The following is a 13,797-nucleotide window of genomic DNA, read 5'->3' on the forward strand; positions in this document are numbered from 1 at the left end:
GAGCTGTTGTTCAGCATCTTAGCTGTAGAGGGCAGTGTCACTGGCCCTCATATGTGGGACCCGAACTGGGGCCCTCTGGCATCTCATGCCAGCTCTTAACCAACGCGCCCCTCGGCCGGCCCCTTGATCTATTTTTTAAAGGACCCATACACTTATTTCCAAAATGTCTGTCATAACTAAAAATATTTTTAGTACCTCTCTTTGGAATTTGTCTAATTAATCTATAATGATTCTCTTTTAATATGCTCAAAGCCTACCGAATCTGTATATTCTGATGTACGACTTGATATTTGGAAATAGCTAATAAATTTTTGTCACACCTGGTCAGGAATTTAGGTGATTTAGTTGCATAACTGTTTTTGGTTGAAAACAAGGTATACCTTTGAGTTAAGGCACCGATTTTCTAGTATGACGTATCAATGGAGCCCTAAAACAACTTCGGAGTAGGAGTTTTGAAGTAATTTTGAACAATGGAAGCCTAAACGGATTAAGTTTCCAGTTTCTGAAGGTGATCAGTTTGAAGGACAGCCCCCATTTGACCATGTGCCCTGATATGTTTGTTTAAAAATCACTCTTGGTACAGTTGATATTTTGATTTATCGAATTAATGCCTGAACATGCAAGATGCCTCGTCCATTTTTCTTCAGAGTGTAAGTCATGCTATAAATACCTAAACTTTAAACATCATGGGAACAAAAAAAGCAGCATAAAATGTAAGTTCTTCCAGGGTAAACCTAGGGTGCTACCAGGAAATATACACAGGTTCCTAAAAGCGCTTTGTAATTCTGGGCCACTCAGTTAATAATGAATAGTTTATGTGTCCTGCGCGTTGAGCTATGTGCTGGATCACACTGGTCTTCTAGGGAGAAGGCCATATCTTCCAGGGGGCCATATCAAACCATTTTTCTAGTTTGGAATATGAGGACTAACGTGAACAAGAAAGACCTATGACAAAAAGGCTTCTTCCCTCTTGTTCATCCCGAGTTCCTCAGCTATTCTGTTCATACCACCCTTTGAGCCCAGGGTATCTTCAGTGTGGGAACAGCATGTACTAGCTATGTTAGATCAGTATTCAAGTATTAATAATTTTGTAAGGCCATCCATAGCTTATACTTTTTAACAGAGTGTACTAAATTTAGTTTTGGCCTGACACAAATGAAAAAAAAAAGTGAATATACATTTCAAGTCCTTTTGCTTAGAACAATGATCCTTAAAGTGGAGTCCCCTGACCAGCAGAGTCAGCATCACTTGTTAGAAATGCAAAGTCTCCACTCCTACCTCAGAAATATTGAGTCAGAACTGGGGAGGAGAGGGAAGAGACCCAGCAACCTGACTGTAAGCCATCGTTCCAGGTGGCTCTGATGTATGCTAAAGTATAAAGACCGCTGGTTTAGATACTATCAGAGCATCAGTAAAGAAACTGTCAGATACACTGTGCAACCTTTTACGAACTTGATAATTTATCCTAATGGCCTATTGCTACCCTCATGATTACTACATTTAACATACACACAATTTCACACATAATTGTTGTCTGACAGAATGTGTGCAAAAAAGTCATGGCTTCTCTCCATAAAGAGAGAGTATGGAAAGGAGACAAATGTACTTGTTTTTAGTTTTCCAAAATGATATCTTCCTCAACTCCACCTTGCCTCCAATAAAAGAATCAGGGGGAAAAAACCATTATAAGCAGGCTCTGTTCTGTTTCTTTTGGCAGAGCAGAAAGATTTTATTAGGTGATATAAATGCACTTTCTCACTTGTAGATATCAGTTATAATGTGTCTTGAGCGAATAGCTATGTGCAAGCCTGTTTTAAAGGACAAAACATTTGAAGGTAAACTGAGGCTTCGTCTTATTTGTAGCTAAACCCTCATACTCATTTCAGATCTGTTCATTGGACTATGATGCTCAAGGTACATAACATAATTTTTGATGAAACAAAGTTTCATAATCCCCTCAAAAGGCATATATACTTATTCTATTCTATGTAATGATTCTATGTTTAGTATTTAAGACTCAGGCTCTGGAGCAGTGCAGTCCACAGACATATAATGTAATCCATATACGTAATTTTAATTTTTCTAAGTAACCACATTTTAAAAAGTAAAATGAAATGAGTGATGTTAAATTATATTTTGTTTAACCCTACATATTAAAAATATTACTTCAACATGTAAATAATATAAAGTTAATGATATAATTTTATATTTTTATAATCTTCAAAATCCTGCATGTATTTTACACATATGGCACACTTCAATTAGAATGCTAAATTTTAACTAGAAAGACTTGATTTTCATTTAGATTTATTAAAATTTATCATTGCAAAAGTAGATTCTATACCCAACTTGTTTCAAACATACCAAAAAGTTTTCTGGTAGCCTCGCTGAGTATGTTTTTATATTTACATTAATAAAAAAATACATAAAATTAAAATTTCAATGTATCAGTCACACTACCATATTTCAAGAACTCAGGAGCTACAAGTGGCTACTGGCTACCATTTGGGGCTGCGCAGCTCTGGGGCTGACAGACCACACCTGGGTAAGAATTCGGGCGCTGCCATTTAGTGGCTGCCTAGCAAATCACCCAGTCTTCTCCAAGCTTCAGTTCTATCAGTTCTATCGTGTGTGGTAAGTGGGGGTAAAAACCCACACTCCACTATGTACACTCAACTTCTGCCGTCAAAATTAGCTGCATAATAGAAACAGCTAGCTTGCTTTTTGCCTCATAGCAGAGGTGAGGAAATTATTGCATCACTTTACAGTAATCAGAGCCACTCTAAATGCCTACAGTGTAAGAATGGTTAAATAAATGTAATTAGCACTCTGCAGTCATAAAATGCTATTTATTATTAGTCACTAATATTAATATCGGCTAAAGAAAAAAAGAAGCATTATGAATAGCTCCACAGCAGCCTGAGCGCACAAAGAAAAACTTGGAGGGACCGGCTGCCTATCAACGGCGGTTTTCCTAAGCAACACGATGAGGGTGGGGATGGAGCTGGCACACGTTCGGCTTGTTTCTGGGCAGTTATTTTCCAAAATATTTTTTTTTTCCTAAAACGGAACTATAAGTTTTGTATTTTAAGGAGCAAATCCCAAATCTGCTTTGAAACGACTACACTTTTCACTTAGAGTCCGGAATGTGATTTTAAATATAGCTTATATATACTGTAACCATGAGAAACTGCTGCGCAAAAAATAACTCGAATCAGAACCAGGCACAACCCGCCTGTTTTCAGTTGGCGGTTTCCCGCCGGCCAAACAGAAACAAAACCGCTCTGACGTAAAGGGAGGCGGCCTCTCCTTGTTACCATGGTGAAGTCTATGCGGCCATCTTTAGTGTGGTTAGGTCGCACCAAACTTTCCCCGGCGGGGATGGTGCTGCGCCCGGAAAGTCTGCGGAATCAGAGACGAGAAAGGAATGATGAGTCTCGGAAATAAGGTGCTGACAGAACCACGTAGCACCAGGGGCAGAAAGCACTGGCTAATTCAGTGGAAGGTCGAGGTGCAGATTCCGCGGATAAGCGGAACGATTTAAGCGGAAGTGTGAGGTTTCTGCCCGGATTTTGAGAGCCGCTTCCTTTGCTCAGCGGAAGTGTCCGTGGCAAGCACACTCTTGGAAGGATCCGCTCTCCGCTGTTTGAACGGCCGGAATCATGTCGAGCTTGGCGGTGAGAGACCCGGCAATGGATCGATCACTGCGTTCCGTGTTCGTGGGGAACATTCCGTATGAGGCGACTGAGGAGCAGTTAAAGGACATATTTTCGGAGGTTGGTTCTGTTGTCAGTTTCCGGCTGGTATACGATCGAGAGACGGGAAAGCCCAAGGGCTATGGTTTCTGCGAATACCAAGACCAGGAGACCGCGCTTAGTGCCATGCGGAACTTGAACGGGCGGGAGTTCAGCGGCAGAGCGCTTCGGGTGGACAATGCGGCCAGTGAAAAGAACAAGGAGGAGTTAAAGAGCTTAGGGCCTGCTGCGCCCATCATTGACTCACCCTATGGGGACCCCATCGATCCAGAAGATGCCCCTGAATCAATTACCAGAGCTGTCGCGAGTCTCCCCCCGGAGCAGATGTTTGAGCTGATGAAGCAGATGAAGCTCTGCGTCCAAAACAGTCACCAGGAAGCTCGAAACATGTTACTTCAAAACCCTCAACTGGCTTACGCGCTCTTGCAGGCACAAGTAGTGATGAGAATCATGGATCCAGAGATTGCTCTAAAAATTCTTCATCGCAAGATACATGTCACACCACTGATCCCAGGCAAAGCTCAGCCTGTGTCTGGCCCCGTCGCTGGCCCCGTCGCTGGCCCCGGCCCTGGCCCTGGCCCCGGCCCTGGCCCTGGCCCTGGCCTCTGCCCAGGACCTAATGTTTTGCTGAACCAGCAGACTCCTCCAGCTCCTCAGCCTCAGCATTTGGCTAGAAGACCTGTGAAAGACATTCCTCCTCTGATGCAGACCCCTATCCAGGGTGGAATTCCAGCCCCGGGGCCAATGCCAGCTGCAGTTCCTGGACCTGGTCCTGGTCCCTTAACTCCTGGTGGAGCAATGCAGCCTCAAGTTGGAATGCCAGGGGTTGGTCCGGTGCCTTTAGAGCGGGGACAGGTGCAGATGTCAGATCCTAGAGCTCCTATGCCTCGTGGACCCATGACTGCCGGTGGCCTGCCTCCTAGAGGATTGTTAGGCGATGCTCCAAATGACCCACGTGGAGGAACTTTGCTTTCAGTCACTGGAGAAGTTGAGCCCAGAGGCTATCTTGGGCCACCACATCAGGGTCCACCCATGCACCATGCCCCTGGCCATGACAGCCGTGGCCCTTCCTCACATGAGATGAGGGGAGGGCCATTGGGCGATCCCAGGCTGCTAATTGGAGAGCCCAGAGGACCCATGATAGATCAAAGGGGTCTACCTATGGATGGCAGAGGCAGTAGAGATTCTCGAGGGATGGAGACCCGAGCCATGGAAACTGAGGTCTTAGAAACAAGAGTGATGGAGAGAAGAGGAATGGAGACCTGTGCAATGGAAACCAGAGGGATGGAAGCAAGAGGCATGGATGCAAGAGGAATGGAGATACGAGGCCCTGGCCCTGGTTCGAGAGGCCCTATGACCGGTGGAATCCAGGGTCCTGTTCCCATTAACTTGGGGGCAGGTGGTCCTCAGGGACCCAGGCAGGTCCCAGGCATTTCAGGGGTGGGAAATCCTGGAGCTGGCATGCAGGGGGGAGGCATGCAGGGAGCAGGCATGCAGGGAGCAGGTATACAAGGAGCAGGCATGCAGGGAGCGGGCATACAAGGCGTGGGCATGCAGGGAGCAGGCATACAAGGAGCAGGCATACAGGGGGCTGGCAAGCCAGGTGGAGGCCAGCCTAGCAGTTTTAGTCCTGGGCAGAGCCAAGTAACTCCACAGGATCAAGAAAAGGCAGCTTTGATCATGCAAGTTCTTCAACTGACTGCAGATCAAATTGCCATGCTGCCTCCTGAACAAAGGCAGAGTATCCTGATTTTAAAGGAACAAATCCAGAAATCTACTGGAGCTTCTTGAAAGGTTTAAAAAGTACTTGGCAGTATCCCAGAAAGTTTTGGGTTTTTTTTTTTTCTTGTTGTTTGTTGCTATTCTTGCATGGAGAATGGGTGCAAAAAGCTGACTTCTGCATCCCGCACTTGAATGATTAGTATTTCCCTCTTGCCAGAACTTAATCTCATTTCTTTTTGTTGTCTTTTTTTTTTCTGTTTTCCTTTTTATTTTTAATTGGGTGGGGGGGAGGGAGGGGCGCTAGGGGGAAGAGGGAGTGGATCTGTTCACTTGAATTCACTATGAATACACAAAAAATAATTCTGAGAATGATTATATTATGCCAAATAAGATTACAAAGAAAATGCAACAATATTAAAACTGTCTACAATATGTTAACTACATTTGTTTTCAAATATTGAGTAAAACGATGTGAAATCTGCACATGAAGACTAAAAGGTGACCTGTTAAAATGGTAATGAACCAAGATAGTTTAACATTTTTAGTTGTATAAGAAAATAAAGAAGTTTACCTCAAAATTATATATTTTTGGTAAGTCATTTACAATACGAAATCCTACTTGTGGGGCAATAGAATGCTGTATTAGGTTAAGCACTGTTTCAGTGCTTTGAAATTATTTTGAAATCTTAACAGCTAACAGGATAAGTCTAAACTTGTGGTATTGGAATTGTTTTTTTCTAAAGTGATGCTACCTGAAAAATCAAGGAATGCATCTGGTGTGATGATGTTCCCTTCATCTCACTCTTAAGAGACCAGCGATATTCTGGCCTGGCCCTGAACATGATTTTGCTGGGACAGTTTACTTAAGTCTGCTCTGATGAGATTCAGTATATCTCTCAGTACCTTCTATTTCTCCATAGTCTTTAAGCCTTAGATCTGAATGAGTTATTCTCTCACATCCTTCCCTAAAATCTACCTAGTGACCAGTTTATCTGGATTAATTATACACAGCATTGGGCATTTCATAAATAGCAGAGGGCTTCATGCAGTTAAGCTCTGCTTTTTGGTAACTATTGTCCATATACAAGTGATACCCATCTAGTCAACCAGAATCAGGTGTTAAAAATCTAAGTCTCAGTAATATTTAGCATGCCTTTCAGTTTGCTTCAAAATCTTATTTGTCTATCACCATCTTAAAATAATTGAGGCCCGGGAAGGTAGATTCTTGTAGCCTTAGTTCTCTGCTTGGTTATTACATATTACTTTTTATAAGTAATAAAGCCATTTAGTCCTAATAAACATACCATTGAGACAGTTGAAACTCAGTAGGAAGTTGGGCTTATCACATTTCCTTTAGAGCTACTACCTAATTTTAGGTCTTGAAGATACGGACATACAAAAAATGTATATCATAGATCACAGGTAATTAACAGAAGCATAAACACCAAAATAACCAGGTGATCTTACTCTGGAGAAGAAAAACTAACATTTAGTTACAGGAAAAAATGTTATTTAAAATAAAGAGAGAGCTGATACTTAGAAACTGAATTATTTTCCCCTTGCACAAGGGTTTTACATCTTAACTGGGTAATTCACTCCATTTTTACAAAGTTTTCATCCCTACACTGTTCTTGGCTGCCTGTTTTACTCCTGTTTTTATTGTTCATACTGTTAATTTTCCCATGTTTTTTATATGCTTTCCCTATATTAGAGGGGATAGCTCTCCTGTGCATGTGTGATAGCTCTGGATAATATTCACAGAGTTGGTTTGACTGCTTTGAAATTACACTTGCTTTATTCCAAAGCTTTCACTGAAGGACTAAATGAAAACCATTAAATGTTATGCTCTTTGTTGTAGTAAAATCTCTGCAAGTTTAATGCAGACTTAATAAAAAGAATGTAGAATTAAGTCTCACTTTAGTATCTGATATGTTTATTTTTGATGAATGCTTTATTCACGCATTCATCTATTGTTGAGAGATCCACCGGGCCTGAGTACTTTTTTTTTTAATATAAAAGACAAAACTAAAGAAATTGCAGGAGTGGATGGGGGGGACCCTTTCTTAGATCCATTATCTATGTAGTTCTACAACTGAAATAACTATAAAAATGTGTTATTCTATGGTTGGTATCAGTAGCAACATCTTGGTGGATGTTGCAAAAGGAAGATATTAGGCTTCCTTTTGTTTATGTTCCCCACAGAGAACTCTGTATCCCAGGATCACTTTATAGGTATCTTCATTAATACAGCAATTTTATGTTTGCAATGCACTATGTTTACTTTTATCCTCTACCCACCTCTCACTTCTAATAGACCAGGAACTCAGAACACAGACTGCCTTCCTCATTTCTGTTTGCTGTAGCAAAAATCACGGGTGAGAAGGAAGGACAAAACATTATATCAGAGTCTTAGGGAAACAAAAATCCCATTAAGAGCACATAAATTTCACCCAAAAGGATTTGGATTCCACACAGAACCAAATAAGTTATAACAACTATTTGCATTAGAAAGTGAATTAAAAATAGATAACAGAAGCAATCGCTTTTACTTTGGTAAATAGGTTCTTTCTGTCCCAATATTGGTGTAGAGTATAGAGCCTTACTTCATTTTGATAGTGAAAAATACAAAATGCCTTTTACAATCAGAATCTTACACATTTTACTACATAATGGCTGGTTACAATCCCTGACATCCTGCATTTGCTGACTAAGGACAGACTACAAATCACAAATTCGTTCATAAAAACTAGTTGAAGATAGTGGGGTAAAATTGATTTGTAAATACCTCTTGAGGGCTTATTCTTCTTGAGCAGTACATGTTTCTTGGGAATATGAAATGATCAACTTTAATTAGTGCCCAACCATTAGTACTTCCCCTCTTATATTAATGATTAACATCAAAATGTATCTTAATAATCTGCTGATGTCCCTCTCCCAGGACTCCTGATTTTGGGGTATTCCACAAAATATGACCGTAGGCTAATCCAAGTGAGATTGTTTATGACTTTTCAACTACACTTTTCAGAATTCTAGTGGTAGAAAAGCGAAAAGAAAAAAAAAAGCTTAAATCAACAGCTTTCAAAGCTTTTGTTTTTCTCGTGCTGTGATGGGACATTAACAAAGCACATGGAACCTAATTTCCTATGGCGTGTTAGGTCTTTTTCTTAGGTCTGATGAGGTCTAAGGATAATTATGTGCAACAACCTGCTGTGGCAGAGAAACTGAATTATCAGTTACATCTCACAGTCTTATCACAAAAGAATACGCCAGCCTCTCACTTCTTTATATTGACAGCTAGTCTCTAGACAGATTTCTGTGGCGCTTGCTTTTCTCGTCAGTCTCTTGTCAAGAATGCTCTACAGTCAAGAGTTATTCATTTTAAGGTATTTATTTAAAATAAGGAATTTCAATAGTATAAATATGATACTGGTACATTATACAATATACTAATACATTTCATATGTATAGTCCAGATCTTAACCAGGATTTTTAAACATTTTAATTTGCTTTTGTACATTCTGAAACAGAAGTTTACTCCTTTGAAAATTCAGCTTCACAAATAGTACTAATTATCTTTCTCATGAGATGTTAACTAGCATGTTCCTTCATATTTTTTTCTACCACGGTATATAATATGTCAATAAAAGGCATGTATTGTATTAAAACTGACATGGAAGTAGCAATGTCGAAAATAATAAACCTGGTGCTTATTAAATACATAAAATAGCAAAGTATTTACCTAGCAAAGAAACAAGTCCTGATTCACGACAACTCTTTAAAACCAGGAGTTGATTTAGGATGTAAAGGTAGGTAAATATTATCAAGGAGTTAGAATAAAATATGCCACATTCTCAACCATAATCAATTTTATGATTCAGTATGTATAAAATCTGCAGACATTTGAAATCAATCATGTGTCACAAAGTCATTTAAAAAAATTGATCATTTAAAAAAGTATCTGCTCGATTACTTATTGTCTATCACAAAAGTAGAATAGATGATGTTTTGGGCATCAAAAAAATGAAGCCAGCAGTTCCTCCCAAATTATTTTCTGTTTATTTAATTAGCTATTTTAGTCAGAATCCTGTTTTATTACATTACCAATCTCTTCAATAATTTACTACAAAAATCTGTAGGCCACTGCAATGTACCTGTCAGCCTTTGATTGTTCCATTGCCTCATCTTGCTGCCTGGATATAAAGCAATCTGGACCTATTTGGGGATCTATTTATGCATTTATCCATGGACATTCCACAGAAAAAGATACATTTGCTATAACTCAGTCCCCAGTTTTCTTCAAGATTCACTTTAATATTTGAAACATGAGACATTAAAAATTGTACATTTGAGTTAATAATGTGATGGAAAGGGCTAGATAGGGCTTGCTTGGTACATTAACATTCATAAAATCGCATTCTATATCCCAAATATCACCCTTGTTCACATAGTAAGTAATATAGCAACATAAATAAGAAGGACTAAAAACATTGCCAGACAGAAACCTGGCTCTATGAGAGTAAACACAACCACTGCCAATTAATGGGATAGATTTCCTGTCTTTTAGGTAAGACTATATATCCGAAATAGTTTCATCTTTTTATACTTATCAAGCAGAGAAAAAGTTCCTCACGTATTTTAAGAAACAGAAATTACATTGTTGAAGTCTCTAGAATCACATACTCCCCTCCCCCCGCCCCCGGCCCCCCACCGTCACCAGTTCAGTTTTGTCAGTTTTGTCCTGTAGAAGCTTTAAATGTCTTTGGACAATGAACTACAGATTGAGGAATCTGTAGTCTGGGGGCTAATCGAATCTGCAGATATGTTTTATTTGGTAAGCCCAATGTTCTCAAAAATTTTGAATTTGAATGCATTTAGGTGCCTCATATATTCTCCAATTTGGCCACAGACCCAATCTCTTCCTATGTCTTAATGTATATTATGTCTCATATATTAGGTTTGATTCACACAATTGTCAGTCCTTGTAATATGTTGAGTATACAGCTCCTGCTTTTACTCTATAAGAATATAGCTACTAGATTCAGTTGAAATTTTTAGCATCGGTTAGGTTGTCGAAAAAGTCATGATGTATTTTTTCTATTTTTCATTTCAAAAGTATGTCATGACTTTTCCGACAACCCAACAATTTGACAAATGTGAATTAGAAAAATGGTCCAGCAACCGGTTCAGCAGTATATCTCTACAAAATCAACCAATCAAACAAAAACCCAGAATGAACAAAAACAAAAGATATGACACATTTTTAATTTACAGCTTTCCATGAAGTATATTGTGCAAAGGAATATCCTTGTTCACTAATCCAATGAGTACATTTCTCCAACAAATCTGTATTTTTAATAAATATTAAGCCAGGGCCGGCCGAGGGGCGTGTTGGTTAAGAGCTGGCTTGGGACGCCAGAGGGCCCCGGTTCGGATCCCACATATGAGGGCCAGTGACACTGCCCTCTGCAGCTAAGATGCTGAACAAAAGCTCAACCTGGAGCTGGGCTGCCGTGAGTTGCCGGCAACAGCATAGGCTGCAGCCACTGCTGCAGTGGGCTGCAATGGGCTACCGTGTGTAGCCAGCAGCCTCCGTGAGCGGCCAGCAGCCGCAGTGAGCTGCCATCCAGAAGCCCGCGACTTATCTGCCGCGCCCAGGAAGAGCTCAATGATGGTGCCAACTTGGGCCAGTGAAGCAACATCCTCCACAACTAGACTGAAGAAGAAAAGGACAGCAACTTGTCTGTTCCCATTCCCCCAATTCCCCAATAAAAATCTTAAAAATAAATAAATAAATAAGCCAAAATATTAGCATATTTTCAATTCAAAAATAGATTTATAAAATGAGTAATATGTGTCACGTATATAAGTAATAAATGCTAACAGCTCTAGGATGGACATGTATAGTATGCAAAGTAGAGCAGAGTTTTTCAATATCTTTACCTGTCATTAACTAATTTTAGAAAATGATCCACTGTGTAATTTCCACATAGCAACCACACTGATTCTAAAACAAAACAAAACAAAACCCTTAATCAAATCATGCCATTCCCTTGTTTAAAACTTGTCATCGTTTACATTGCTCTTAAAATAAAATTTCAAATCCTTAACCATATCCTGTAAAGTCCTAAGTAATTTGGATCTTCACTACATCAATTTCACATACTCCTGCTACAGCTACTTTGGTCCTAGATTCACTTCTTTGAATCTGACAAACAGTTTCATTTCTGAGCTTTGTGCTGGGCAGTTAGTTTCCCTTATTCTTACCCGACAGGTTCCCCAGTCTTTGAATGGCTAGTGGATTCCCTTTACTTAGATCTCAACGTAATTATCTTTTACTCAGAGAGGCTTTTCTTGAATACCTCATTTAAAATAGTGTCCTCATGTTATCTCATTTTTTGTTTGTTTTGCTTGTTTTTAAAAATAGCTCTCTTACCTGAGCAACAACTCAACAGTAATCCATGCTCTCTAATCCTTTTGCAAAGTATGTTATAATCACAAGGCAAATCTGATGATTGCCATTAATGAGTTACTCTTTACTATGCCCATTACATTTATCATGTCAACTATCTTTGTTCCCAAATTTATATTAGTTGTAGTTGCTACTGCCATACATAGATATAGGCATAGCCATAGGTATATAGATAAATAGCATGTGTGTATACATGGAATATGGTTGCAAAAAATAAAAAGTTATTTCTAAGAAATCCACGCTGAGTATATATTCATAATATGAACTGTGTCTATAAACTGGCTTACCAATTATACTGACTGTTCTAATGTATACAGTGATTGATATTATTAACACGGGTGTGAAAAAAGGCTCTTTTCCAGAAAACTATGTTGAATGTTTTATAAAGATTTGATAAAAGTTGAGTGGCCAGAAATGGGTACTTGTTAAATTTTGTGGGGGCAAGATAATTTCAAAAATACTGTTAAGGGCTGGCTGAGTGGTGCGTTGGTTAAGAACTGGCTTGGGACACCAGAGAGCCCCGGTTGGGATCCCACATATGAGGGCCAGTGACACTGCCCTCTACAGCTAAGATGCTGAACAACAGCTCAACCTGGAGCTGGGCTGCCATGAGTCGCCGGCTACGGCGTAGGCTGCAGCCCCTGTGGCAGTGGGTTGCCATGGGCTACCGTATGTAGCCAGCAGCCAGCGTGAGCGGCCAGTAGCCGCAGTGAGCGGCTGTCCAGAAGCCGGCGACTGATCTGCTTTACCTGGGAAGAGCGCAATGATGGAGCCAACTTGGACCAGTGAAGCAACATCCTCCACAACTAGACTGAAGAACAAAACGACAGCAACTTGTCTGTTCCCCTTCCCCCAATTCCCCAGCACTTCCCATTCCCCCAATTCCCCAATAAAAATCTTTAAAAAAAAAAGAAAAATACTGTTAAAAAATCTTTAAAATCTAGAATTAGGTACTCAGATTACTTTCTAAACAAAGATTATGTCAAAACCTTCCATTTTCCCTGAAATTTTTCCAGTAGTGGAGGAAAAATCTTGAGGAAATTTAATCTGAAGGCTGGTGCTATTATAGCTGTTTCCTTTCCTTACAAGGATTACCCAGGAAAGACACCAACATGCCTCCATCCAGGTCCTCCTCTTTCTTCCTCCCTCCTCTCAGCTCAAGGAAACTGAATATGCTTTAAACTCTTGCTTAGTCAAATATGGTTCTCTGGCCATCACCACCAGCATCACCTGAAGACTGTTAGAAACACAGGATCGGAGCCCCACCCCAGGTCTACTGAATCAGAGTATGCATTTTAATAAGATCCCCAGGTGATTCACATGCATATAAAAGTTTGAGAAGCATGACTTAAAACTAATCCTAAAAGAAATAAAATAAAATAAGCACCTTAACAATTAATATTATGACAAATAGAAGGGATTTTTAATTCACCCAAATGGCTGTTCCTCAGGAATTGGCAATAATCCCTATCTAATCTGGGGTAAATAAAGCAGACAGCCCCTTTATTAGAAGACATTGAAAAACAAGCAAATGAACAAAGATCCTGCTCCTTCACAATTAATTTAGTGAACATAAGGCTTATTGGGAAACCTATCATAAATTCCATACTTAGAATTTCTACTGTTTTGGGAAGTAACCTGATTTACATTTATATGCGTAACTCTTTTTTTTCCAGGGATCAAGGAGAAGTCATGTCAAATTAATTTATATACATTTATATACATTACTTAATTAATATACATTTATACTTATTACACATTATCACCATTAACATCACACATCAGAAATTGTTTCAGCCAAGCTGTGACTAACAGTGACTCTCTAGAATGAATGCCACCTTTCGTAAAAAT

The 13,797-nt window shown here is 39.7% G+C and overlaps 2 protein-coding genes across 2 annotated transcripts in view; one reads left to right on the forward strand and one right to left on the reverse strand.

Moving 5' to 3' along the window:
* Positions 1 to 13,797, reverse strand: part of PRKG1 (protein kinase cGMP-dependent 1) — a 1,201,019-nt gene that overhangs the window by 545,336 nt on the left and 641,886 nt on the right. The gene's annotated exons all lie outside the window — the stretch shown is intronic.
* On the forward strand, positions 3,335 to 7,392 carry CSTF2T (cleavage stimulation factor subunit 2 tau variant). The gene has a single exon (XM_019651510.1). It carries the CDS (start codon positions 3,663 to 3,665, stop codon positions 5,544 to 5,546), a length of 1,884 nt encoding a protein of 627 aa, XP_019507055.1. The 5' UTR covers positions 3,335 to 3,662; the 3' UTR covers positions 5,547 to 7,392.

Source organism: Hipposideros armiger, unplaced genomic scaffold (genome assembly GCF_001890085.2).
Source record: "Hipposideros armiger isolate ML-2016 unplaced genomic scaffold, ASM189008v1 scaffold_161, whole genome shotgun sequence".
Taxonomy (NCBI): domain Eukaryota; kingdom Metazoa; phylum Chordata; class Mammalia; order Chiroptera; family Hipposideridae; genus Hipposideros; species Hipposideros armiger.